General features: G+C 36.9%; 1 protein-coding gene across 9 annotated transcripts in view; it reads left to right on the plus strand.

Annotated features, from left to right (window-relative positions):
* The window catches only part of USP45 (ubiquitin specific peptidase 45), a 50,064-nt gene that overhangs the window by 20,908 nt on the left and 3,067 nt on the right, over positions 1 to 26,089 (plus strand). For 2 of the 9 annotated variants that reach the window (XM_057364090.1, XM_057364091.1), the window contains exons 6-18: positions 410 to 555; positions 1,788 to 1,883; positions 3,365 to 3,495; positions 12,182 to 12,269; positions 15,778 to 15,859; positions 16,841 to 16,932; positions 18,132 to 18,158; positions 18,928 to 18,984; positions 20,312 to 20,455; positions 21,696 to 22,359; positions 24,040 to 24,137; positions 24,500 to 24,586; positions 25,037 to 25,190. In XM_057364090.1, the coding sequence (XP_057220073.1) occupies positions 410 to 555; positions 1,788 to 1,883; positions 3,365 to 3,495; positions 12,182 to 12,269; positions 15,778 to 15,859; positions 16,841 to 16,932; positions 18,132 to 18,158; positions 18,928 to 18,984; positions 20,312 to 20,455; positions 21,696 to 22,359; positions 24,040 to 24,137; positions 24,500 to 24,586; positions 25,037 to 25,190 (1,866 nt within the window). The other 7 variants (XM_057364092.1, XM_057364094.1, XM_057364098.1 and 4 more) reach the window with 7 other exon arrangements.

A 26,089-nucleotide genomic window follows, 5' to 3' on the forward strand; every position in this document is an offset into this window, starting at 1 on the left:
TTCTGTGGTAACTTTTGGCTACCTCCATTCAAATGCATCAAAAAGCAGCCTTTGGATCGTGTTCCTGATGTGTCTAATGAACATATAGCTCAGTTAATAAAATATCTTATTTTTCTTTATGTATTGCTTGTGTAATTGTAGAAGTTACTGTCAATAAACAGTATGATTATTGTGGAAGGTTTTGGTGGATGTGTGTAGTTGTTGAGGGCATTGTTTTACCCCCCAGGGCTTTATCTGATGATGTCTGTTTTTTCAGTTTTTCATTTACTTTGAGACTGCATACAGCAGCTTAGAATGTTATCAAGGTATCTTTCCACATATGTTAAAATTAATAAACATAATCATGGAAGGACTAAATTGATTAAACTATGCAATTATGTGGTCATATTAATCTATCATTTAATTATAGGTTCTTCAAAAATCATACGACTTCGTGAAGAAAACAGTGAAACAAGTGAAATACTGAAAGGAAAAAGCTCTGGTAATACTGCATCAGTTCCAGTTAAAGGAATAAATAATTTAGGAAATACCTGCTTTTTTAATGCTGTCATGCAGGTAAGATGGAAAGATCATATCACTTTCTTGTAAGAGATTTCAGAAATACTAAATCTGTATAATCTGTGGGCTTCTGAAAAGGTTCTGAGTGCTATGAGTCTTCATTCTGCTTTTTGAAAATACTTTTCAAATTCTTTTTACTCCTTACTATCCCAAGAGTGTTTCCCGTTAGGATGAAAAAGAATTCCTGGGTCAGTAGCATGTTGCATAGTAATTATCCAAGTGAAAATGCCAAGTGTTTTACACACTACATTTGTGTGTGGGTTGTACTCTAGCRTATGGTTTTATTTGAAATTCAGCATTATCAGTCATGACTAATGCAGGGTATTTACCATGCTGGTGATGTGAATAGTGGTACTTTGTGCTTAATGTAAATGTCTGCACTCTGCTTTGGGATGATTTTAAACCCCTAAAATGGATGCAGTTATAAAAGTATTTTAATGATTATGGGKTTTTTTCTGACTAGAGTAAGGGGAATGAGCTGTATTAATATATGTCTGTTGATATTTAGGGTACAACTAATCCAGCATCCACCAAAAAAGCAGCAGCCTTAGGGCATTTTATATTGCACCATCCTGTTGCTTGTCAGCTGAGCAGAGACATCTCTATGTCTGCAGGCAGGAGTGAACAGATGAAAGAAAACTGCTACAAAGGTGTTCTGCACTGGCACACTTTACCCTCTGTTTATGATGCTGATTACAAAACCTATCAAACAGACAGTAAAACTGAAAATTGTTATCTGTCCATATTTACAGCATCGTAGAAACCTAAAGGATCTGCAGTCAGAGTTGACCAAAAATAAAGAAGCAAAGCTGAGAAATGTTGAGTTGGTTTCTCTCCTAAATTCAGAGAAGTAATACTTTTCAGTGTGCCAGAGCCTTTGTGCTTCATGAGGCATAAGAGGGACTGCAGAGTTTAAAAGAGGCAAATGGTTTCTGATAATAATATCCTCATAACAAAAATAAATAAAATGAATGAATCTTGTTGTTCAACAAAAATAATGAAGTTGTTACTAGTTAACTATTTTGAAATTACAGAAAAAGAAGTAGATGCAATTTGAGAAATAGATCGGGGATTCTTTTCGTGCTCTTTCTAGTGGTGAGATCTGAACCTCAGTTATACATTATGGAATATATCTGGTTTTGTCGAYCCCTGAATCGAGAATATATAACTAAAGAAACCATGTAATTGAACGATCAGCATGTTTCTTGTGGTTCTTTTCTTTCTTTAAGAACTTGGCACAGACTCACGTACTAAATGAACTGATGTATGAGATAAAGGAGAAAGGAACAAAGTTAAAAATCTGTCATACTTCAGACTCTCAATTGGTAAGTATGCACTGAGAAATACAAATTTGGGAAAAATGTGGGAAGAAGTTGGAGGACAGGGAATCACATCTCCATTAAAAGCACACTGTTACTCTCCCATTTCTTTTGCATTTTAATTGTTTAGCTGGTTTATATTACCTGTGAACTGACTTATTTTGCAAAAATTATTACTCAGCCCTGGAGGAGGAGGAAGAACTACTTGCTTTCACATGTTGTGATATTGAAATATCAAATAATGCCTGACCGTAAGAAAACCTGGCTAGTTTATTTTTATTTGCCATTTAATTTCTTAAGTCTAAACAAATGATGCAAGAAATAGTCGTTTTGGCTCTAGAAAGTGTTCATGAAATATTTAATTCCAGTCTATCCCAGCCCTTCATTGATAAGGCTTGTGAAGTTCATGACATGCTTCACAGGCTGGGGGGGTTAAAATGAGAGAAGTGAAATTTCAGTAAGGAACAAATTTCTTGTTCTCAAGCTCATTGCAGGCATATGGTAAAGTGACTCCTGTGACTGTAATCCAAAGAATATTCTGCTGTCCTGGTCTAAGTTGTCTTAGAAACTTAGGGTTTCATTATATTGTTAGCAATAAAGATAATACCTCTTTACCTCTGCTAAGTGAAGCAAACAGTTTATAGAGGACATTTTTGTTGTTTTTTTCCTTTTTCTTCCTGCTGTTTGGTGTGAGCTTTCTGGTGGCAGCGAGGGTAGAGGAGTGGTATTCTGTTTCAAGTACCTCTGAAATGATTAAAGATTTCACTGTGTTGCTGTAGGTGATGTTCATAGTTTCTCCAGGCGAAAAATTCACTGCATTACTGTCTTTATTTCCTCCGGTGGCAGTTCTGAGCAGGAACATGTTTCACTAAGTTACCCTGAGCCATAGCAGAGGTCTAGAGCTTGGTTTGCCTGAAGGCTTGGAAAGCCAGTGGGGTGTTGGCTTATGCTTGATGTGTGTAACTTGCACAGCCATAAGGTTGAAAGATTTATTTTTTGTTTCATGACAATGCTTACAATGTAAATAAGGTCTTTGGAGCAAAGACTATGTTTTCTGATCTTTTTATGTCAATGCAGAATTAGAGTGCTGCAATAGTCTAATTAATAGTAATGTAGAAACGTGCAGCTTCCTACTTGGTAAGGGGCCTTTTCCTACCTTTTCATGGTGGATATAAAACAAATACTTTATATTTGTGTGTATCCACAGTGCTTAGGTTTTGTATGGATATGGTTTCTGGATGAGACACCCTCTCCAATTGTTTATCAGGCACTTGTAATCTGTTTTACTGAGAGCCAGGCCAGTTAATGGGGAGCATTGTGGGCACATGAACCTTGGAGCACGTTGCAGAGAGCTGGTGGTCTGTGACCACTGAGACAATTTTTAAGACTGAAAGTTACATTGCTCTTTATCACGTGTGTAGTAACTTGAAGCAAGTCTTGTGTCATTGACTTTGAAATCTGACGCATAATTTACCTTTGTTTTGAAGGATCCTTTGGTGGTAAACCTTTCCAGCCCAGGACCTTTGACTTCAGCAATGTTCTTGTTCCTTCACAGCATGAGGGAGGCTGGGAAAGGTCCTCTTTCTCCCAAAGTTCTGTTCAGCCAGCTTTGTCAAAAGTATGTATTGTCAGTATCTTTTACTTATTTTTTAAATTTTAATTTCCAGTGATGTGTTTCTAAGTGTGTGATGTCAACTGTCCTTTCTAAAGATGTTCGATTTTACCAGGCAGTCTAGGAAACAACTTCTTCAYGTTTTAAAGTTGCAGAACTCCCTGTTGCTTGCCAGGGTTGTACCTGTTCTTCCTGTAGTATATGGCCCCATACATAACCTTGGACATTCAGTGGGCTGTGAAATGAGTGTGAGGGGGCAGAAGAAGGCATGATAAAACTGAAAAAAATAGGACCACCTTCCAGGTTTTGTTGTTTATTAGCATAAATCTGTGCTAATATTGCAGAATGTATGTGAGAATTTTGTAAGAAAGAATAAGATTTTAAAYGGGGAACTTCTGCGATGATGTCTAACCTTGGCATCATTTCAAAATTAAAAAGGGTCTAACAAGTAAGGACTTGAAGCAGTACTGAAATGGCATATGGCTCCAGATTGCAAAGAGCTTACAAGCCCTAAAGAAACTCCTGTTTCTTGGTGTGGAAAATGTTTACAGTGGTGCTTTGTAGGTACTTTCAATTATGATGCAAACAATCTTGCTTTTTAAAACACCTGTACAAGACCTACTTAAAAGTTGATACAAATACATGAACATTGACTTACAAATAACAGAATCTGTGGAAGCAGAGTGACTGGAATGCTATATATGAATCTCATATTTATAGCAGAATAAAGCTGGGTGATAATTTATTTGCTACAGTATTATTGCATGGAACTTTAAGCACTCTGCTGCAAGAGAGTTAGGAGGAAAGTTGCAGCCTCCTACCATGGTGTTCCAGGATGACCTTACTGAGTAAGAATGGATTTAAAATACAGTATAAAGAAACAAAAGCTTTTAGACTAGACCAGGGACAATTTAATTCTRTGAAGAAATAAGTCATTACCTTTTCTTTCTCCTCAAAATTCAACTTCAGAAGCATAATACTCTATTTTTTTCTATTGTACTTGTCTTCCTTTTGATCCTTTTGAGCTGTTAAAGGAAATGTGTATAAAGGGAACTTACAGCATTTTTGAGTCAAACAGCAGTGTTCTTTGCTTAGCATTATCTACCTGGAAGAAAAATGTACAGGGACGAAAACGATATTGCTTTCTCACTCCTCCTTCCTTATATTTCGAGGCTGTCTCAAATATGATTGTAAAAATYAAATTTGGCTGAGAAATGGAAGGGAAATGATTAAATAACTATAGTAGTTTTTTTGCCCAGTAAGTATTAAGGATCAAAGTGAAGAGTAGATGTAAAACATGTTTTGAAGCCCACCTTAGCAAATTCCTTGTGAAATAATCACAGTGCAGTGCACTTCAGATGGCATGGCATTTTTAAAAATGGCAGGTATTTTGTATCTCCTCTGTGTGTTTGTGTAGTCATCAAGTGATGTCAGTATTAAATCTCAGCTATCTAGTTGTTCTTCTGTTGTCTGTTAAAATATGCATACACTTTTAACAGTAAAATTGAAGCATTTTAATGTGGTCAGCAGCCTTTTGCTGCTTCAATGTGTATCTGCCAGCTCCTATCATCTCTTGCCTTCATCCCTACTTCTTCCTTTCGTTATCCTTGCAGAACATAATTTAGATACAAATCCCTTAGTAGCTTTACTATCAGTAATAAAAGTGCCAGCCATATCCTATTAGTGAGAAGTTAGGTGTTTAGGGGCAGTAAGGGGCTGGACAGGTGTGACAGAAGGTTTTGGTCTTTTGAGTGTTTTCTAATTGTTGATGTCATAAGCAAGAAAGAGGGAGTTTCAGAAAATTCAGCAGTGTTCAGAAAAATCAGAAGTGAAAGTAGGAGAAGGGTAAATCTTTATCTTTGCAAACTGAATGCATTTACTATTTATTAGCTTTAACAGTATGAATGCAGTATTCTGTGATGCCACTTTTACAAAGCCTTTTTCTTTCTTTTTTTTTTTTTAAGTTGGCTTTCTATTCTTCATCAAAGTTGAAATGCAAGAGAGAGCAGGGTAAGATTCAGGAGTTTGAGCTAGGGAGAAGTCTGTGTTAGTGCAGCATTCTCTGTTGAAGTGCTTGAATGCTGCCAAAAGGTCGTGTTAATAAAGTAATCCTGGAGGCAAGGCATGACTTGTGGTCTTCACATTGCATTAGCACGAACTCTTTTTATTCAACAAAGTTCAGACTCAAATTTTGTAAAGAAATGTCAGGATGAATGTGTAACAGGAAGAACTACACTGAAACAAAATGTTCGTGTTTCAGAGACAGATAAGTCAGTTAACTACTGGAGAGAAGGACATGAGTGAGACCTTCKAATAGTAATGTTTTGGGTTTATATGCATTACATAAAAGTTTGCTGACTCCAGTTGCAACTTATTTTTCTTTCTATTTTTTTAAAGATTCATTCTTTCCCCCTCACAGATCTTGCTGTCTCAGTGCAAGTGTTCAGTATATCACCATACCTTTCTTTAGTAAAGAATTTATGAAGGAGATTGTACAGGTAGTGTAGGATGGAAAAGGGAGCAGAGACTCATTGCCGTGTTCAGCTGGAGCTCTGGCATGTCCCTGAGTGGGATCCTGAAACCTGCAAGTGGATACACATTCACTGCTCAAAAGCAATAAAAGAACTGGAACACAGTCATTTTGAACTGCAAACTGCTTCTGTAAAAGTCTGAGGAGATCATGGTGTGTAGTTCATCATCTTGTGTATGAAAGGGCATTTGTGGTGCTCTTTTTTTATTAAATAACAAAAGAAAAAAATGATACTGAGTGTTAATTTTATCAAGTGGTGGGGTAGCCAGGTTGAAGAAGGGGAGAAGAAGAAAAGAAATGGATGAGTCTTTCTATAGCAACTGTTTAGCGTCTGGTACTAATTCATCCACTGTTAATTTTGTTAGTGTTGCAGCTGTCAGATGTTTTGCGAGGACAGATTGTGAGCATAGCTACAGGGCCCTTCTGTTGGTTTTCCACTATGCTGAATATTGGGACTGCAGACTTCTGACTTATCTGGAGACTTAGTGACTAATGCAACACTGATGTATTAAGAGGACATAAATTTTATTTCCTTTATTTGTCATGATTGAATAATTTTATTGATGGAAGAAAGCTTAGTTTTGTGTAGCAAGTAAACGTTGCAACATGTGATGAGTCCAGAAAGGAGTTACAGAATTTGGCTGCTTCAAACCTCCATCAAATAGTTATTTATAGAGGTATTTTATTGCTATATTACCATGCAGGAAAAAATACTTCCCTAATAAATATTTTATTGGTGTTCCCAAAATTTACATAGGTCTTCCTTCTCCAAAGACTATTCATCCTTCCTTCTCATGTGCAAAAAGTAGAACTGAAGGCAGAGGTGGGACTGGCAGAATGGAGGTCAGTGTGGCTAGGACTGTTGATATTAACAGAACTATAATTTTGGAGGCGAAAACTAAACAATTCCACTTTTATTACTTCTGAGAGGAGATGCTAAGGAAAACTAAGGTAGTGTTATACAAGATATAAGAGATAAAGGAAACAGATTATTTTTTCTCATTAATTAGGGAGTCTTTTTGCGGCTTTTCTTTTGAAATACTATTGCTGTAGGAAAAATACCTTTTTAGAAGAGATTTTTTGCTTGCCTAATTTTTCCYATTTGACTTCTACCATTTAAGTAGAATGGCAGCTGAACACACAGTTTGTGTTTCTCTGACCATTTGTTACAAATTATTTTGTGTCCCTGTCATGCCTCCACGTGCCTTGCTGGTTTGCTGGTGGTGCAGTGGCATGTTCAGGGGCTCTGACAGGGGAGATTACAGCTTGTCTGTGCAGCAGCAGTTGGGAGATTTCATGTCATTTTTTTTCAGCAAACTTTGTCAGAGTTTTCATAATTTTAGGAACAAGTTAGCAAAAGCTGAATGGATGAAGTTTATGAGTGCAAAGTGGATGAATTGTATGTAAAAGTGTGTTTTGGCAGGAATCATCTGCACATGTTCCTGAGCTTCATGTTCACTTCTAGTCAGGAGGAAGACCTGTGTAGCATTTTGGAGAACACACRTATTTGCAAAATGTGTGGTATTAGTGAGCTATGTAAGCAAACCTTACAGATAAAATGAAGAAGTAACCCAATAATTTTATTAGGTACTTCGGAGGTGCAGTTTCTGGGTTAACTAGAATTTAGGGAGAAATAACAAAATAGGAAGCCTTTATGTCAATAGGGACTTGAATATTGGGAGTTTAGGCAGGAGAGAACATGAAAGCAAGACGATAGCACGAGAAGACAATGAATGATAGAAGATAGATTAGCTGTGCTTCTTCAGCTGCCCTCATAAGAGTTCAAGGACCTGTTTGTGAAACTGAAAGGCAACAGATTTGGAGCCARGGGGATAAAAAAGTAGATTTAAACATTTTATAAGGCTAACCTGTGGAACTTACTGTCACATAGCACTGTTGGAAGTCTTAGCAGGACTTAAAGGAAGAATAGATCTGGTGCATTGTTGCAAAAAAGTGTCTCACCTTGGGGCAAGGTGAGACAAGTAGGATGAAGTAAATTGGTCAGCACATCTAAAGGAGAACTAAGTGCTATCTRTCCATGCCCTTGAGATAGTACAGTTGTGCCTGGTGTTATCTGTTAGTTCCATATGGAGACAAACCCATGTTTGGTTGGGCTCCTATCAAGCACCTCCTACCAAGCAGATCTCTGTAGGRTATGTACTGCATTATTAAAGGATTCCTGTGCATATTGCCCTGGTGGAAAAAAATCAAATAGTATGTTCTGTTTTCTGTTTCCAGGCACTTACTGTTGTTTCTAAAGTTTTCTAAGGTATTAGGCTATCTTCTGCACAAAGATAGTGATTCTTGAAAGGGTGATTTTGGAGAAAATTTGTATTAGACACAGTAAAAGTATGTGATCTATGCAGTATGATTGAATGACTTTAATTCTATCCCAGTTCTGCTTTTAAAGCATAACTTAATTTCCCTCAAATTAATATAAGAATTAAAACTACCAGKTTTTTTTTTTCTTTGAAATACTATGTTACTATGTAGTTTTTGTCATTACAGCATTCTAGGAAGTAGATCATCATGAAAAGTATTTCTTTAACGGACAGTCAAGCAATTCTAACTGGTCTCCAGATGAGCAGCAAGAGGCTAGATAAGTAGTATGCCTGTAGATGTCACATTTGTCCTTCACCACTTCTGGCCATTAGCAGGAGTTCAACCTGTTCTGTCATTATCCTGCTGACACTGTACAACAGGTTGTATCGCATTGGCACTGGCTCCCATATGTCAGCACATCTGTGAGCGGTCAACTCAACCAACCATCTCCAAGTCCCCCACTTTTGCCAAGGATATTGCTTGAAGCATATTTTCAAGGAGACGAGAGCACACATCTTTTAGTTGTCAGATTCCTATGTATCAGCATGGATTAATTCCTTTCTCTTCTCTAATACTGGTATATAAGTGTAAGAAGTTTCCAGTAAATGCATTGTGAGGTATGAAATTTTCTCCCTCCTTCACTGTTATTTTTCAGTTTCCTCTTGTGGTTTCCCCTCCAAAATAAATGCACTAATCTCAAACATTTTTCCACAAAACATGAGATATTTAGAATTATATGCAACATTACATAGAATGCTATGTARATGAATGACAGATTAACTGTATCTTTAGCAGTGTTAACAATGACATCMTTTGTCGGTCCAAGTAAATGACTCAGCCTTAAGTGGAATCTTTACAAGTCACTTTCCCTGCCACTTCACTTTTAAAATGGTAGCTGTTACATTCTCATCATCCTTGTTTCTGTTAAAATTCAGGCATATAGATTTAGTWCAGGCCCCGAGAAGCCTAAATAAACTTGTACTTGTAAATGATGTTCTAACAAAATGACAAAAATCTAAACCACACCAAAAGTAAAAACTTCCATGGCTGAGTTAATTTCCTCCCATCTTAATTTAAGCTAATAAAACTGTGGAATATGCAGGTAAATTATTTTACTTTGAAATACAAATTAGTAAAATAATTTTCATCTGATATTATTGTTGTACACTCATCAGTGAGAGGTTACACTGCAAACCATAARTAGTAGCATAAAGTATGTGTGGGGCTTTTTCCTGATTTTCATTGAATATTTAGCTTTGTGAGGTGTCTCTGCAGTGATAAAACCTTCTGTAACAGTGATGGAGTTTTTGCTTGTTCCTTTAGCAACTATTTTTTTTCCTTTTTACTGCAGTGTCTCTTGCAGAGGTCCTGCTTTTGTGCCCAAAAAATAATAAAATCTCTATTAGTACCAGGATCCAGAGCGTGTATATATGGAAGGTTTTCTTGCTGTACTGGAGCTATTAATGTGCCTATACTGCAGGAGATGGGCTGCATATACTCATGGATTCTCACTGCCTCAGGAAAATAAGAGATTTCCCATATATTAATGATAATACTATGGCTAACTAACCAGATTTCTCAGAATTGAACTGGTTTTGGCATCTGGATTTAAAAAAACCCTTTTTTAAGATTCCTGGACATTCAATGAGAGAAAACTTTTAGTGAATTGAAAAGTGACASTGTGCATGCATGCAAACATGTACACATAGCTACATAGGCCTTTTATTTTTTAAATGTATATAGAGTGTTTTATGGGAGCCAAAATAAAGGTTCAGTGCTTTTCAGAAAGTATTTGTGATTTATAATCAAATTTATTAGAAATAAAATGTGGTTTTAATGGAAAAAGAAAAGATTGCATTTTAGAAATATTAAACAAAATATTTAATTTTTAAGATTATTTCATTTTTAAAATTTGGAATTAATTTTGGAGGTTGATTTGCTCATGAAAAAAAATCACTTTCAAAAAAATGCTTTAAAAAGTCACCCACACTACTTCTAGATTCTATAGTAAGCCTCACAGTATAGTGGCATTCATTAAATAATTTTTAACTAGGGATATTGTCAACTTTTTGTCAAAAACTGGATTTGAAGTACAAATGTGAAAGTATCCTATTTGTAGATGTGAATATGTTGTTTTGCATATGCAGATCCAGATTTGTTCCACTTAATTTTAGGCACTGCCCTTAGATATCTGCCTTGTCCCCTTCAATCCTTCTCCAGTTACACCCCAAAGGTGCCTCCAGTGAACAGCTCAAAACTGAGACTCCTGTATCACTATCCTGCCTGTAGCCCATGTCTTCTGTGCCCTAACTTGGCATCTTGACACCTTGCCCAGCTTTACATCTCACTGTTGTATGCACATTGCAATCTGGTGTATTTTCTATTCACCTTTAATTTCTCCTGTCCATGAGCACAAACTTCCAAGATTTGCATCTGAGTAGCTTTAGAGTATGAGTGGGATGGCAGCCTCACCCCCAAGAACCCCAGAACAGCTGAAGGGCTGTGCTGGGCAAGTGAGATCATTGTGCCAGGGGMAATACCAATGTGTTTGGAGCTCTGTGTACTGGTTAGCCACAGCAGGCAATCCACAGCTCAAAGTGAAAACTGGCTCGGTGTGTGTTTAATAAAATTGAGTAACTGACTGAGTGGTTGGGTTTTCTGGCTCCTCTGCCAGTTTGATAAAATTCCTGTTTGAGCTCTGCTAATCCAGTTGTCYCCTGTGTTAGGTTTTGGAACGAGTGTACATGGTTAAAAGCCTGCATGTGCTCACCTCAGTCTGCAGCAAGAGTCACAGCTGCCATTTGGTGTGGCATCACTGAGATTCAGAAAACCACCCCTTACAGTCCTGAGTAACTTGCTTTAGGAGACCCTGCTTGGGCAGGGAGATTGAGAAGTGACCTCCAGTGGTCCCTTCCAACTCTGGTGGGATCTCATTTTAGATTAAGTAGTTCAAGACTGTAATTAAAGAACTAAAGGGTAACCTGCCTGGAAAGACAGGTGTAGTTTGGCCAGCCAAGTATTGTGAATAGAGATGTGTTAATAGTGAATATTTACACGATCTCATTTGGGGTTACAAGAACCTGAAGATGAAATTTTTTTGTTAGAAGCCTTCTAGCTATAGTTATTTTCATTGGGAGAACAACTTAAGGATCTGGCCATGTACTCATTAATTTAGTTTTTCTAATTTCTATGTAATCTATGCCTGAAAAATGTTATATGTAGAATATATTTAGATGCTATAAATAGTAAAAAAATAATTCAACAGTTCTTGAACAGTAGCGATTGATACTACTAAATGGCTGGCTCACAACAGATGCAGTGTTACCCCCATTCAGTTGCCTAAAAGATCACCAATGGGACCACAGTCAGAAACAGATTTTTTTTCCTCGTTTATCTTCTGAGGGCCATGCTGATGGTGCTGGTGATCTAAAAGGACTGTTTAATGCACATTGGAGATTTCTTCTTGATTGAGAAAAGGRTGAGATAGCAAAGGAGGTTAAGCACTTGGAAAATCTCTCTCTTCCAYGGCATTGAGAGTGTCTGGTGGTACAGACATACTGATGTAGTCTGTCAGGATAGCACTGCCAGCATGGATGAGACTCTACTGGCAAATCTGTATTTTAGTCAAGCTGCATTCCATAGAGCCAAACTCCAACCCCGGTTTAAGTGCAGCCTTGTTGGTGAAATTGCCTGCTACCCTAGAAGCCTCCTAAAGCCCCATGGGGTCCAGCAGGGATTGTACCTATTTGTACCCCGATATCCAACAAGTGTCTGATGCTGACATTGTCTTGCTAAGAAACTCCCAAGACAATTTTAAATTCTTTACTGTTTCTTTCACAGGGCTCCTCGATTCAAGGGGTTCCAGCAGCAGGACAGCCAGGAGCTTCTGCATTATCTGTTGGATGCAATCAGGATTGAGGAGACAAAAGTAATGTCTTTTTTGTCTTTTTAAAGCGAACTACTAGTCGTTGCTTCAAKGTCCTTCATGTTCCATTGTTTTAAAGATATATTTAATGAATTAAGAGTTATTACTATTTTCATTATCTTGAGAAAAAATGTCTTTAAAGGTATTTAATTATGTTTGTGTTGATTTGTTTAAATAGTTGATTGGAATGAAAGTTTCAGTTAGTGGTAGAAGGAATATGGTAAATAGAATATGATAACTTTAGGAATTTGAGTTGTTTGCCATTAAAAATAGAAAAAGGAGGAAAAGACATCTCAGATATCAAGAAAGTAAAGGTAGGACCTCTGCATTAGCTGACAAAATGAATTTTTAAAGGAAATTTTTTTGAGACAAAAATTAGCAGTTCCTAGCTGTGGGCCAATTTTAACTGAAAATTTTCATTGAAAATTGTGGAGAGAAAAAAAACAACAAAACTTGTGAAGTTTCTTGTACCTCTTGAAAGTGTGAGGAACTCCTTGCTTTATCACTAAGGTGCTGCTTTTTGTTGCTTTAAATCTACACCCAAGTATATGAGGTGTAGAAACACTTTGTTATATTGAAAACATCTCTGTGTGTGTTTTTTGTTTTTTTTTTCCTTCATTATTTGTGCTTCCTGCATTGTTCATGCAAGATGGGGTGTGTTTGGTTGCTATTTTGACTGTATCAGATTTAATCTGTCTGACTTAGTCTTGGACCCTTCTTTTCACATAATACTTTGTGGTAAATAGCCTTTTCTAGGCCTCCTCTAAAGGAAGGCCTTAAATCTTGCACTGCCCAGAGTATTTCCTCTTCCCTTTCATTTAGTAACCTGATGACTGCCATGATCCTGAGCTGAATTATCTAACAGATAAGATGTAAAGCTGTGTCTGAGCCCAGTTCCTAGCACTACAGCAGAGCTGAATAAATCCACATGCTGCCAGAATACTAATATTTATTGGTCTTGTCAGTGTCTTGATTATAAACCGAACTGCACGAGAAACAGTTARGCCTTGACACTGTCACACTTAGAAAATTATGTCTTGAACAGGGCACATAACAGAAGCAGCTGACTTCAGTTAGAAAACAGTTGTCTTGTTTTTGCAGCAGAGGGAAACTTTATTATTTTATTTTTTGATTTTCATGTAATAAAAGGCGAAAACTATATTTTCTTGACAAAGAAGGATTCACAGACAGCAGGATTGTTACAACAACTAAGCTTCTTCTCCAGTAGGTGTTTGTGCTTTCCCCTCAAGTCAGTCTCCTGTCAGCTTTACCAGTGGATGTGCCATCATTGTAATAACCTGCACCAGCATTTGCCTTTTGAATAATTTATTATTAAGSGCAGTGACAGCTACAGTAGCTACCTCAGAAGAGTGATGGAAGATGGTGAGAATTTATGGTGACTTTCTGGGCAGTATTTCTGCCACCTGGTGGGTGCCACCAGGTGGGTGGGTGCCACMCTGCCCTGCAATTACACCCCACTGCTGCCCTTACGGTGCATGACTGCAAACACATCTTTATCACCTCRGGGTGCTCTGCCAGCGACAGTACTAGTAAAAGCTCTCTCCCCCTCCCTCTCTTTTTCTTTTTTTTTAATTATCCCATGTTTCAGGTCTGTGGATGGCAGACAAACAGCAAACATAAGGCTCTTGCTGGCTGGACACAGGCAGGAGCCTCCCCACCATGCAGATTCTGGCTGGGCACTGCCTGCTGCAGCGTGTTTGCCACCAGAACCCCATAGCAGGGGTTACAGACACTAAACTTCCTCTTTCRTGCTGCTTTTAAACTTCCTTCTTGAAGATGGAACAGCCTTGCTGCAAGGTGACTGGCTGCTTTGCCATCCACCTATGAGACAGCTGAACATGGCCATCCCTGCTTTCCTATCCCTGCCAGAATTAGTTRTTTTTTAAATCCTAAGTTTTGATGAAAAATACATATAATACATAGCATGGCAGTAGTTATAGGAGCTAACCAAAAATCACTATACTTTTGTGTGGTTTTGTGTTTGTGTCTGACACTCCTGCTGAACTTTTTCATGTTCCTGTGGAAAAAAAGTTAGAAAGTGTGTTTTTACACAAGCAGATTTTTAAACTAAAAGCTTGGCCATACAACAATAAAGCTGACATAGTGTCTGCCATTTCCAGCAATGTGGGCTGGAGATGGTTTCACACCGGGGCCTGAAGTGGCTGAACCCTGCTGCTAATTGATTAATGTCTGCTGCCATTGTCCACAGCACCCTGCCCATTCAAAGACTATGTCTTTCTTTGACCTAAATAAATGGTTCAACGCACTAATCCCAACAAAAGGGTTGCTTATGGCCCTAAACCCATTTATGGTGCTCAACTTCATGAATTACCTATTGATTAATCCTTTTAGTATATTGTTGGCTTTAAGATGAACAAAGCCGAGCTTGGGGCAGCGGGAGTTAATTCACAAGCCAGGTCACATACTCATAAGGTCGGAGTATGACTTGGTCTGATGGGTGTCTGAACTGGAAACCAAACCTCTGATGCTGTCTGTCATCCTCACACTTCTGTGATATGTGGCTTGGAAGTGTGCTTTGCTGCCTGGAAACTAGAGCCATTTATTAATCTTCCTGTTAGGACACAGTGTTTGAGTTGCTTGCAGAAGGTTTGGTATCACCATTTGTCTCTTAGGATGGTACTTTGCTCTGAGTGTGACTTCAACATTTAATTAAAAATGTCATTTGCATACTGACAAGGGAGACTCGTACATGTTACTAGAGTTTGTGGATCAGAGAGACAGGACACTTGCCAGGAAAGGGGAAGCACAGGTCATGCATGTTAGAGTCAGGGGACCTGATTCATCCTCCTGCTTCTCTCTCTGCAGCATGTCAGAGGTTGGTCTTTTCTACCAGCCCATGCAGTTCTGCTGCCAGGAATACAACAGCTCTTCACCTCCAGGCAGCTGAGAAATAATGGGGAGAAGCATCCCCTGTCTGGAGGGGCAGCTACAGCTCTTTAATAAATTTGCCTCTCTCTGATCCTTCTTTCTAAACTGTAGTTTTTCGGATTTTTTTTTAGTAAATGTTGATAACATTTAYGTGGATTCATAAGAAGTTTTCTTTCTTGTCTAAGGTTTTCTAAYATCCCTCTGGAATTTGCAATGTTAGAAAATAAACAGAAGTGATAAAAATACTGCCCAAATGCAGTCACTGAAATCTGGCTTCTAAAAGATCCTTAGCTGCCTTCCAAGTATTTTGTRTCCTAGTCAATCAATATTAGTCCATTCGCAGTAGAAGAAACGGATAGTTCACTGAAAGTCTCGTAGTTTCCTTTCACCTGTAAAGTGCCCTTTTAAGAGGAGGGAATTTTTGAATGATTATCTACTAAAGTTAAGCTCACGTAGTTTTGACATTGTTAGTGAATAACAACAGTAGTTTTACAATATTAAATTATATTGATTTTATGGAAATAAGACAAGATAAAGTCTAATCATAAATTGTTAGTTTTTAGAATGTTTACACTTAAAATACTTTTTTTTTTACTTCTAGCGTATACAAACTGGTATCTTAAAAGCATTTAATAACCCAACTACTAAGACAGCAGATGAAGAAACTAGAAGAAAAGTCAAAGGTATGAAACCCTTTACTGAAAACTTCTAAAACCGCACTAGCCTTTTAATACCATTTTCTTCAGAACTGCCTGTWGTGAACAGGAGACCCCGAGTGCTGTAATTGCCAGACTTTATTCGGTGTTACTCTAGTGCCGCCTAGTGTGTACCGAAAGTAAAGAGAGCTTAGCATGCACTGACTTGCATCTTTGTATCCAGGAGAAAGGCTCCCTGATGATAATAATGCATCTTTTAATAATGGGTAGAATTTAATTTTGTTTTCTAAAATAGTCTACTCCATATTTATTACACAGTCATAATGACTTTACATTCAAAGAGGCCACTTTCCATAAATAAAACTGAATCCTGTCAGCTGACTGGTACTGTGAGCACTSTAAATACAATTACAAAGTCAAGGTAGGCAGCTGTTTCTAAAGAAGGCTTTTTTTTGTTCAAAAGAAGAGGTTTTATTTTTTGTGTGTGTTTGTTCATTCAATAGTTCTAATTTGGGRGATTTGTTTTAATTAAAGACCTAATGATGTTTTGTAAGTCATCCTTCCCAAATCTGCAAAAGTTAAGGCATAAAGATGTATTAGAAGAGGATTTTGTTACACTTTTTAGAGCTTTATGTTGCAAAAACCATTTTGAAAGGGGGATAACCTGTCTGCTTACCCCAGTGTCTATATCAAGGCCATGCAATATTATGTATTCAAAAGAAAACTGAGATTTTATTTAAAAAGCTTCTTAAGAGATACAGTAACAATATTATTAGTCTTACAGAGGATGGGGAAGAGAAGGATAAAAGGGAACCTGCTCATTCAAATATTTTTAAATGTTGAGATTACATAGTATATGTTGTAGTAGTTACTGTATTGTGTTCAAAACATTTTGAATATGTTTGAAGTTGTGCTTTCATAATATATCTTGGAAAGAATTTTGTTGTACTTATAGTTTGGCATTGGATGTGTTATTTTTCACATTTAAAAAAGGCAATGTTTTTTCAGCATATGGAAGAGAGGGTGTGAAGATGAACTTCATAGATAGGATCTTTGTTGGTGAATTGACTAGCACTGTCATGTGTGAGGAATGTGAAAATGTAGGTATTCTGGAATTTGGTTTGATGTGGAATCGATCACATACTGGTTTGATTATGTTGTCTTGAAAGTATAAAATTGTGTTGCCAATTTTATACTTGTTTGTTTGTTTGTAAAAACAAGACTTAATTGATAGTTTCTCATTTGAAATGATTTATTCCTTCTTTAAAGCATTATCCTCCCAAACCTAMGAACGGGGATCCTTTGAATTTAAAAAGGATTCGAGTACTGGGCTTGATTTTATATCTGACTTAGGGCTGGAGGTTCCAAATTCTGTAATCATATGTGTTACACGCCAGTGTTATTTGATATTTTTGAAGCACTTACGTGTCTTAAAACATAAATCCTCCTGCCTGCTCTTCTGGGATACACCTGAAAATTGGAAATTACTTACTTGGAATTAAAATGAGTGGGAAAATGCTAAAAGTACTTATTTTTCTGTAAAGTATTTTTATAATTAATGTAATAACCCTAATGAACAGTATATTCCTTTCATAATTAATATTACTGACATTCCATCATAAATGCTTTTCATGGTCCTTATAATTTTCTTTTAAGTTTGAAAGARAAAAATCTTATTTGCATGACTTTTCTAATTGAATGTTACATTTGTGTTTGGTTTAAAACATTGTATTTCATATTATAGAGATTAGTAAATTAATCAATCTGAAAAATTAAGCACAGTCCTGCAGTGCCAGGTAAACTTCCCTGTGTGTGATGTGCTGATTACTCTTCAATGTGCTACTAATACCAATGAAGAACTTTGATTATATAAAAACCAGAAATGGTTTGTATTTTTCATGCCTCATCTATTTTTGCTGGATTATTATTTTCTGCCTGCACAGGACTTGGGAATATGCTAGCTCTTGCCCTTTGAGGAAGAGTTTAGCATTCGTTTTCCTTTGCCTGCACTGGCAAGATATTTTTCATACATGTTTGTTCATGCAAACCGACACTTTAGAAGAATCCCTGTTTGAACATCGTTCACCAGGCAGTCAGTCACTAGAGCTGCACTGCTTTTGTTCTCATTTATTGCTTTACTGGAACCAAAATGTTCCCAAGTTCCGAGCACAACAGTCCATACCAAGTGTTACAGGTGGAAGAAGAGGGCACAAATACAAGAGAAGGGATAYGGTGACAGTAATTTGATGGCATGACTGTGAGTTAAATGTACAACATGATTTTTACTTCTTTTTTTAAGGTTCTGTTTTTCACAGTCTTTCCAGAGGTAAGATAAGTCAGTTTTGGAAGGAATTCGAGAACAGCAAGGGAGAGAGCCTAAGGAACTTAGTGATAAAGGCAGATGGAAAGTGCTGAAAGAGATTGTCTTTAGGTATGCTTTGCAAGCAATTTCCAGYTTATACATAACAAAATGAAACCTCAATACAAAAAAAGAAGTTGGGTTTTTTTTCAATCCCCTTTTCTCCTGTGATTGGATTTATTTCACTAATTACTACATGGCGTGAAAAAATCTTAACAAAGCTTTTGACTGTAACCAGTAAGACTGACTTAATCTTGTCTGAGAGCATGAGGTTAGAACCTGTCACTTAACTGCCATTAACCAATCCTTGCTGCGTAACAGCTCAAACACCTTTGCAGAAGTGTCCAGAATGAGGAAACTCTAAAAGGTAGCTTTCTATAAARTGGTACCACAGAGGCCCATGTGACTTGAAAATCTGTCTGGAGCTCAGAGAAAGTGAGCACCACACTGCTTCAAGCCACTTCATGCCCAGATGAATGGCCTYGCCCTTTTTCTGTGTATGCTGAAGTTTTGTGTGGTGTTAGAAAGAAAATTAGAGCTAACTTAATAAATTTTTTAGAAGTTAGTGGGAAGTTCTTCATTGTAGTTTCATAATCTTGTGAGTAATTAGCTTTTTGTATACATTTGTATACATTTTGTATACTTTTTGGTAATAAATTGATTAAATAAAGGGAACTATGTACTAAACCCATATACTGTTCTTTGTGTTTACATACATTTTCTCTTTTTCTTCAAGATTTCAACAGTCAAAGAACCTTTCATTGATCTTTCACTTCCTATWATAGAGGAGAGGGTAAGAAACAGAATATGTCATAAGTAACTGTTGCTTCCAGTGAATTGTTTTCAATACCCCCTTATGAAAATATATATGAATATACACCCAGTTTTGATTTCAAGCTTAAAAAACATAACCTTGCCCATAAATACATGTACTGTTATCCATCTGTTCATTATATGATTTTCTTTATATATATAGGCATACAATGTCCTAAGTGTGTATGTCTTTAAAATAGTCCAGACTTGGATGAAATGCCCATACAAACTTAGAGAGTATATAGGTCTGAGATTAGCTTCATTTAATAGTATATACTTTTGCAAATAGAATGATTATAAGACTTTTTTTTTGGAGGTCCAGAGAGCCAGATTCTAGCCTATTGGTTTGCATCTAGACAACCTGAGTCCCTTGGGATGATGTTTACCTACAAGATGAAACACTGTAAAAATGGATGTTTAAATCTATTTATTCTGGTGTTCTCAGCATTTCATGGATTGCCTCCATTATCTGCACAGGAACTGTGTTCCTTTGAAAGCATAAACTGTTTTTTCAGGACTTGGGGTTTTCATTTGAGAATAGTAGGGGTAAGTTGGGAGTGATTCTTCCTCCATCCTGCATATATGAATCTGTATTTAGGGGAGAGAAATTAATATAATATTAATTTCTGTATAAAATGTATTCTTCTGCTACACCAGTTTTGCTTATAACAAATTCTTAGTCTTTGCTGGTGCATTGAGTGCAGATGCCTGTGGGAGTTAAGGCTTTAAGAGCATTTTGAATATCTGGGCCTTTGTGCTTCCTGGCTCCCATGTGTACCAAGGGAACTTTGTGGGTTCTGTTTGAGAGTGATTCCTGTGGGTGTTTAGCAGTCACTGCACTTACTTGAGGATGGGCATTACTTTACAGTCATCACTTTCCCTTATAGTCAGGATGTGCTGCTGCCAGTATCGTGATGGGGGGCTGTGGCAGCTCTGTTGTYACAGGCTGCACCAGGGACTAACTTAGGGGAACCTGTGTCCTTTTGATAATCTCATACAACTAAGCATGTGCTTATACAATAATAGAGTAGATTATTTTGTRTTGTATTGCATACAGAAATTTTGTGTCATTCCTATTCCTTGTGGCTTTCAGTTGAACCTTCAGAGATGTGGACAGTGAGTTTATGATTAAAAAACCAGAAAGTAGTCTTATATCACAATCCAGGGGACCATTTAATTSGTTTTATGTAGGTCACTCTTTTCTAAAATAAAGGGAAAAAATCCRCCCACATTCATCTTTTCTGTAGGTTGCAAAGGAATAAAAAATTGACATGTTGCTTTTCCTAATTTCCTGTCTAATTTCTTAGGTTGCAAAACCTGTGCCCTTGGGAAGAACAGGTAAAAGCAAAAGTGTACAGGAGGCAGATCTTGGTCAGTATAATTGTTCTTCTATCGGTACACTGAATAATCAACCCAAAATTGTCAAGAAACACACATTAACAAAAGATAAGGTAAGAACTTAAATACTCACACTAASCAGTCACCCTGCGTTAACTCTGAAGTCTTTAGGGTGACTGGAAATTTCTAGGGAATTTTGATACGTCAGTGGGSTTTTTTAGTCAACATATAGCTGACGTGGACTTGTTTTAAAATATTTAGGTCATCATTAGAAGTGTGAGAAATGACAATCATTGGTAATCATTTGGCTTTTAGTTACAGGGTTTCATTTGTAAGGGAAAAAATCTGCAGACTTATTTCAATTCATGTTGGTTTTGGGACTAATACAAGGGTCTGTGCTCTGTTGAGTACCAYAAAAGCTCTCCTGAATCATGTCCTAACATATTAAACACATGCAAAGAAAAAATACAACATATAACCATATAAAAGAATGACAGGAGAAGGGAGTGAGGCAGAAGTAGAAAAAGGACATGAGGTAGAAACAAAGAAAAGGATGRAAAGTAATACAGAAACTGATTGTTACAGAAGAAAAGGCCTTAAATGCAAATTATTGAGATGAATGGAAGGATTCCCATTGGTACCATTGGAATTTTGATCCAATTCAAATAAAGGAAATAAAAAAGAGGAAGGAAAGTTGCTAATTTCTTTTGAAAAGTAGACAAACCAAAGAAGGCAAGAAGAGAATCATGAACATTTGCAAATCACCTAAAATTATGGCAGCTTTGTGGTCTTGGCTTTTTAAAACTATTGGAGTAGTTTTCTGTGAAAGCAATCTTTTTTTTTCTTCCTGCAATCTTGATTTAAAAAAATGTCAACTTCAGGTAATTTTCAAATCAGCAAACATTCTCTTAGGGATGTCTTGTTTAATTCTATGATAAATGCCTGCAAGGTGAGTTGAATTTTTTTTGAGCTGCTCATCAGTTGAGGTCTCTCATGGGAGGCCGGGGGAATAGTTTAAATTTGAGAACCTTTTAGAAGCTTAAATTAGATTAAGTGAATATCACTTCAAATGTGCCATTCCACAGCTGTCACAAAGTGAAAATAATTATTGTGGGAAGCATTGATCTCACACTAGGTATAATGCTCTTAGCTGACTTGGATGTAGGTTTCTAATCCTAAATTAGTTTAAAAACTCTTAAGAAAATCAGCTATCTTAAACATGAGAGYTGGAGAATATAAAACAATATAACTGCCCAAAATTGCTTTGAATTTGTCATGTTTCGAAAGATCTGTTCGCATACAAATATGCTGTTGTCCCCTCCRTTACTGAATTAATAATGCCATAATTTACAGAATCAGTTGAACCATGAGAGACGGCTTGCCAGAAAAGCTTCCTCAAAGGAAGAAGAAAGAAGTCCTGTTATCATGCAGGAAAAAGCCAAAAAGCTTGAGCTGGAAGGTAGCTCTGGCATCCTGTGCTCCAAAGACACCACTGCTGAGGCGGCTGTCAATGGAAGCCAGACGGAGGGCAGTGAGAAGGAAGCCAGCCGCTCCGAAAGCAGCTTTGATGCAGACAGTGAAGCCTCAGAAAGTGAAAGTGCTTCCAAACAAACAACCTTGAGCCCACCCAGCAGCCTGTCTGGTGTGCCTGTCAACCACATAAACCCTAAAATGCCGCACAAGCCAAGCGACAGCAACGAAGAGATGGTTTCCAGTGCCATATCCAAGCTTAGCTTCTGTGATCCTATAAATGAAGATAAAAAATCAAGCTGTGGAGATCCAGCATTAGATGTATCAAATTCCATGTTCCCAGTAGGCAAATCCTCAATATCCCAAAACCCTCAAAATGCTTTCCAGACGCTTTCCCAAAGCTACATAACTAGCTCAAAGGAATGTTCTGTMCAGTCCTGCCTTTACCAGTTCACCTCGGTAGAGCTCTTAATGGGGAACAACAAGCTTTTATGTGAGAGCTGCACTGAAAGGAAACAGAAATATCAGAAGAAAACCAACTCCACAGGTAAAGTGCTTGTACTCTGGGCAATTTCCAGCATTGCCTCCCAAAGCCTATGTGCTGGCTGGCTGCTCCAGCACTGGCCTCCCCACTGTGGCTAAACAGAAAATGTCTCCCCACACAAAGCTTGCTTGTAACAACATAAAACTTCATAAGGCAATGGTAACAAGAGTAATTTTTATATTAGAACATAATTGTAGATGTAATGTAGAATTTATTTGCATCTTTATTCTATCCAAGATAAGGACTTTAAAAATGACCATAAACTGAGTATGTATTGCCCAATACTAATCATTGCTGCTGTTTCTGTTCCTTACAGTCCTCAAAAAATTTGAAATAAATGCTGTAATATTCAGCCCCAGTAGCTTACATACTCAGGGAAGTGATATAATTATGCATGGAAAAGGGGTAAAAAAGACAGTTGCAATGAAGAGAGGAAAAAAAATCTTCCAAGCATTTGTAAGAATGRAGATGAGAGAGAAGTACCTTCTTGTGACAATGTTTTCCTTGATGCTTGTACAGCCCAAGATGATCATTAGAGTTCACTGAATAAGAAAATCAATTTAATGAAAAATAAACATTTTTAAAAGACTGGAGGAATGGGGGGTTTTATGTATAGAAATCCAGAAGAATAAAAAAATTAAGTTMTTTTGATTATTTGTAAATAAAATATAAAGGGAAGTCTTACAATAGCAAAAAATTGCCTGTTTGCTGTGCATTTATAGATATCTGGAAAGATATGAGTTAAGCATGAGTAAATTCAGAAAAATTATTCTTAACAGTATTTTATAATCACTTCTTTAATCATTTGACTGTAAGTGCTATATAAATAATTCCTTGGTTCCATGGGCACCATGAAAAATGGAAAAGAAAAATCAATTCACTACTAATCATTATTTATTTTTTTCCTTCTAAAATAAAAGATCTAAGAGATCACCCGATTAAACATTAAATGCTCCATTATATTTCAAATGAAATACTTTCTTTTGAACATATGTAAAACCAGTAAATTAGTTATTTTTTCCAGCAAAAATAAACACTAGTGGTATGTTCTCTTTTGTTGTGGAGCTTTTCTGTGTAGTTTCTGGTAAGAGCCCTGTGTTCTGTGCCTTCTGCACCTAGTGGGTTTGGAGTCCCAATCCTGAATGCTCAAGCAGGAAGGTTATGAGGCTTCCTGAAGTAGACAGCCCTCCTCAGACTGTACTTAAGACTCTCTGTGTATGAAGTATACAGTCATTCAGAAAGAACTGAAGAATGGAAAACTAAACTCTTAGTGATCAGGACATTAGCATAGATAAAGAGACTTGTGCCTTCTCCAAGTTTTTATCTCTAGGGATTATCCATTTATTTTAGGTTTTAACAGGAAAGTCGGGTGCTATAGTGACAGACAATGTAGGTATCTCAGTGTACAAGCTGACCTAGATAGTCTACAGGCTTCCAGCCTCTGATCTGATTTGCGTAAGACTGCCTAAAATAATGCTCAGATTTTGCAGATTATGTTTATTAATAACTAGAAAAAGGAGAAAATATTTTCCTGTTACTCCACAAAATTTCTTTTGTTTTTTTATATAACAAGTACAAAAACATTGCAGCTTAGATCTATTTTGTCAGATGTTTAAAAAGTACATCAAAAATTCTGTATGACTGCCTTCACTTTACAAATTATTTTGATATTCATAAATGCAGAAAAGAAAATGGAAGGTGTCTACACAAATGCTCGGAAACAACTGTTGATTTCTTCAGTTCCTGCTATTCTTATTCTCCACCTGAAAAGATTCCACCAGGTAAGAGTCCAAACCCCTCTTGTATATTCCTCTGCCCCACTGGTGGACAAGCAATTCTTCAGGTGTCACTGTGGATACCAGCACTGCCTTTGTAGATGGAGACCTGGTAGAAGCACTGTTTGAAACATGCTGATGTTTGTTGTGATTATCCTAACACCTTCAGAGTGCATTTAGCAAAAATGCACCCCTTATGTGTCCATAACACTTACGTGTAGGCACTGTATTGAAAACATAACACAGAATGTTTAAATCCATTAAAATCTAACTCTTGGATTTGTTTAATTTTAAGAGTATAATGCACCTTAGCTTGAAAAAGCACCTAGTAAAAATACTTACATTACAGTCTTTCTTTTCTTTTGAAGGCTGGTTTGAGTCTACGGAAAGTAAACAGGCATGTGGATTTCCCATTGATTTTAGACTTAGCACCCTTTTGTGCGGCATCTTGCAAGGTACCATTTCAAATATTTATTTTTATCATACTTCAGCAGTTGTTGTCTTGACACAAATTAAATTGGATTGATGATGATGATGATGATTATTTCTTCCTTTTTTATTGAAATTATAGTGAATTTTTCAAATAGTGTCCTGAGATCAGAACTGTAACCATGAGCAATTCCATTCATGYACAGAATATCACAGATTTTAGCTAGTATTACTTAAGCTGTGGTGGCYTGGTGATGCTGGTATATCTAACAGCATTAAGGATAAGTATTACTGCTTCCATGATAAYTAAATTAGTAAGACTACTGAGTACTTGTAATAAATGTGTTTYACTGTTGGAAATGCTGTAGATGTCTAATTTGCCTCTTAAAGTAATACTGCTGATAGCTACTTAAGACAYTTGTAAAATTCATTGTGAAATAATTGACGTTTGTTTTCTGTTTTTTCTGGGAATGCAGAATGTTATGGATGGTGCAAGAGTGCTGTATAGTCTTTATGGAATAGTGGAGCACAGCGGGTCAATGAGAGGTGGTCATTATGCGGCATATGTGAAAGTCAGGACATCCTCCAAGAAATTGCTAGAGCATATTTCTACCACTAAGACTGTTCTGGGTATGTACGAACACAGCTTTCTTTCCTTCACTGTAAATCAAAAGCARCTATCTACAGGGATTTATAGCAAGTAATTTTTTAGCTCAAAATAATCTGTGATTTTTAGACAATTTGCAGTAACCCCATCCCAGGCAGTGCTCCAGGCCAGGTTCGATGGAGCTCTGAGCAACATGGGCTWGTGGAAGGTGTCCCTGTCCTTGGCAGAGCTGTTATAACTAAACTGTCTTTGAAGTCCCTTCCAAACCAACTTGTGCTTCTACTAATTATTGTTTTTGTTGCACCCAGTGCATATTCTACTTCTTCTATTAATCCTATACGACATGAGTGAATAATGGCATTTTGATTTAGATATTAAATAGATAATTGAGGGTAAACTCTCCTCTCTTTCCTAGTCAAAATAATACATCCAGATAAATAGTTGTGCCTGGTAAAATTTAGTTATTTGGCATATTTGGTATTTGAAAACTGTTTAATACAACAGTCAAATCCATGACATTAAATTAAATTTTCTGAATATTTGAGCAATTTATATATATTAGGATTGGGAATTTTCTAATGCTTAAAAATTTGGAATACTCTGRTTTAATGTATGTGAACAGCAAAATCTTTTTTGTGGAAGATACAAGGTTTTGTGTAGGGTTTTTGTTGCATTTTGAGAACAGCACTGTAGTTCTTACTAATACTCAATGGATATGCAGTACTATTTCCCTTCTTGGGRCAAAGTGAGAACCTAGCCTTTCTACCCTAAATGCCATACTTGGCATTTGAAGCTTATTTCCCAGAAAGACAATCTTTTACATTATTCGTGAAATCAAAGTTTCCTTCAGTCTTATGCTTCTCTTGCAATGATTATTAGAACAGATTAGATCTTTTTGTGTTCTGAATTTCACACTGGTCAG

Source organism: Malurus melanocephalus, unplaced genomic scaffold (assembly GCF_030028575.1).
Source record: "Malurus melanocephalus ecotype Western Australia unplaced genomic scaffold, MMel_1.1 scaffold_35, whole genome shotgun sequence".
Classification (NCBI taxonomy): domain Eukaryota; kingdom Metazoa; phylum Chordata; class Aves; order Passeriformes; family Maluridae; genus Malurus; species Malurus melanocephalus.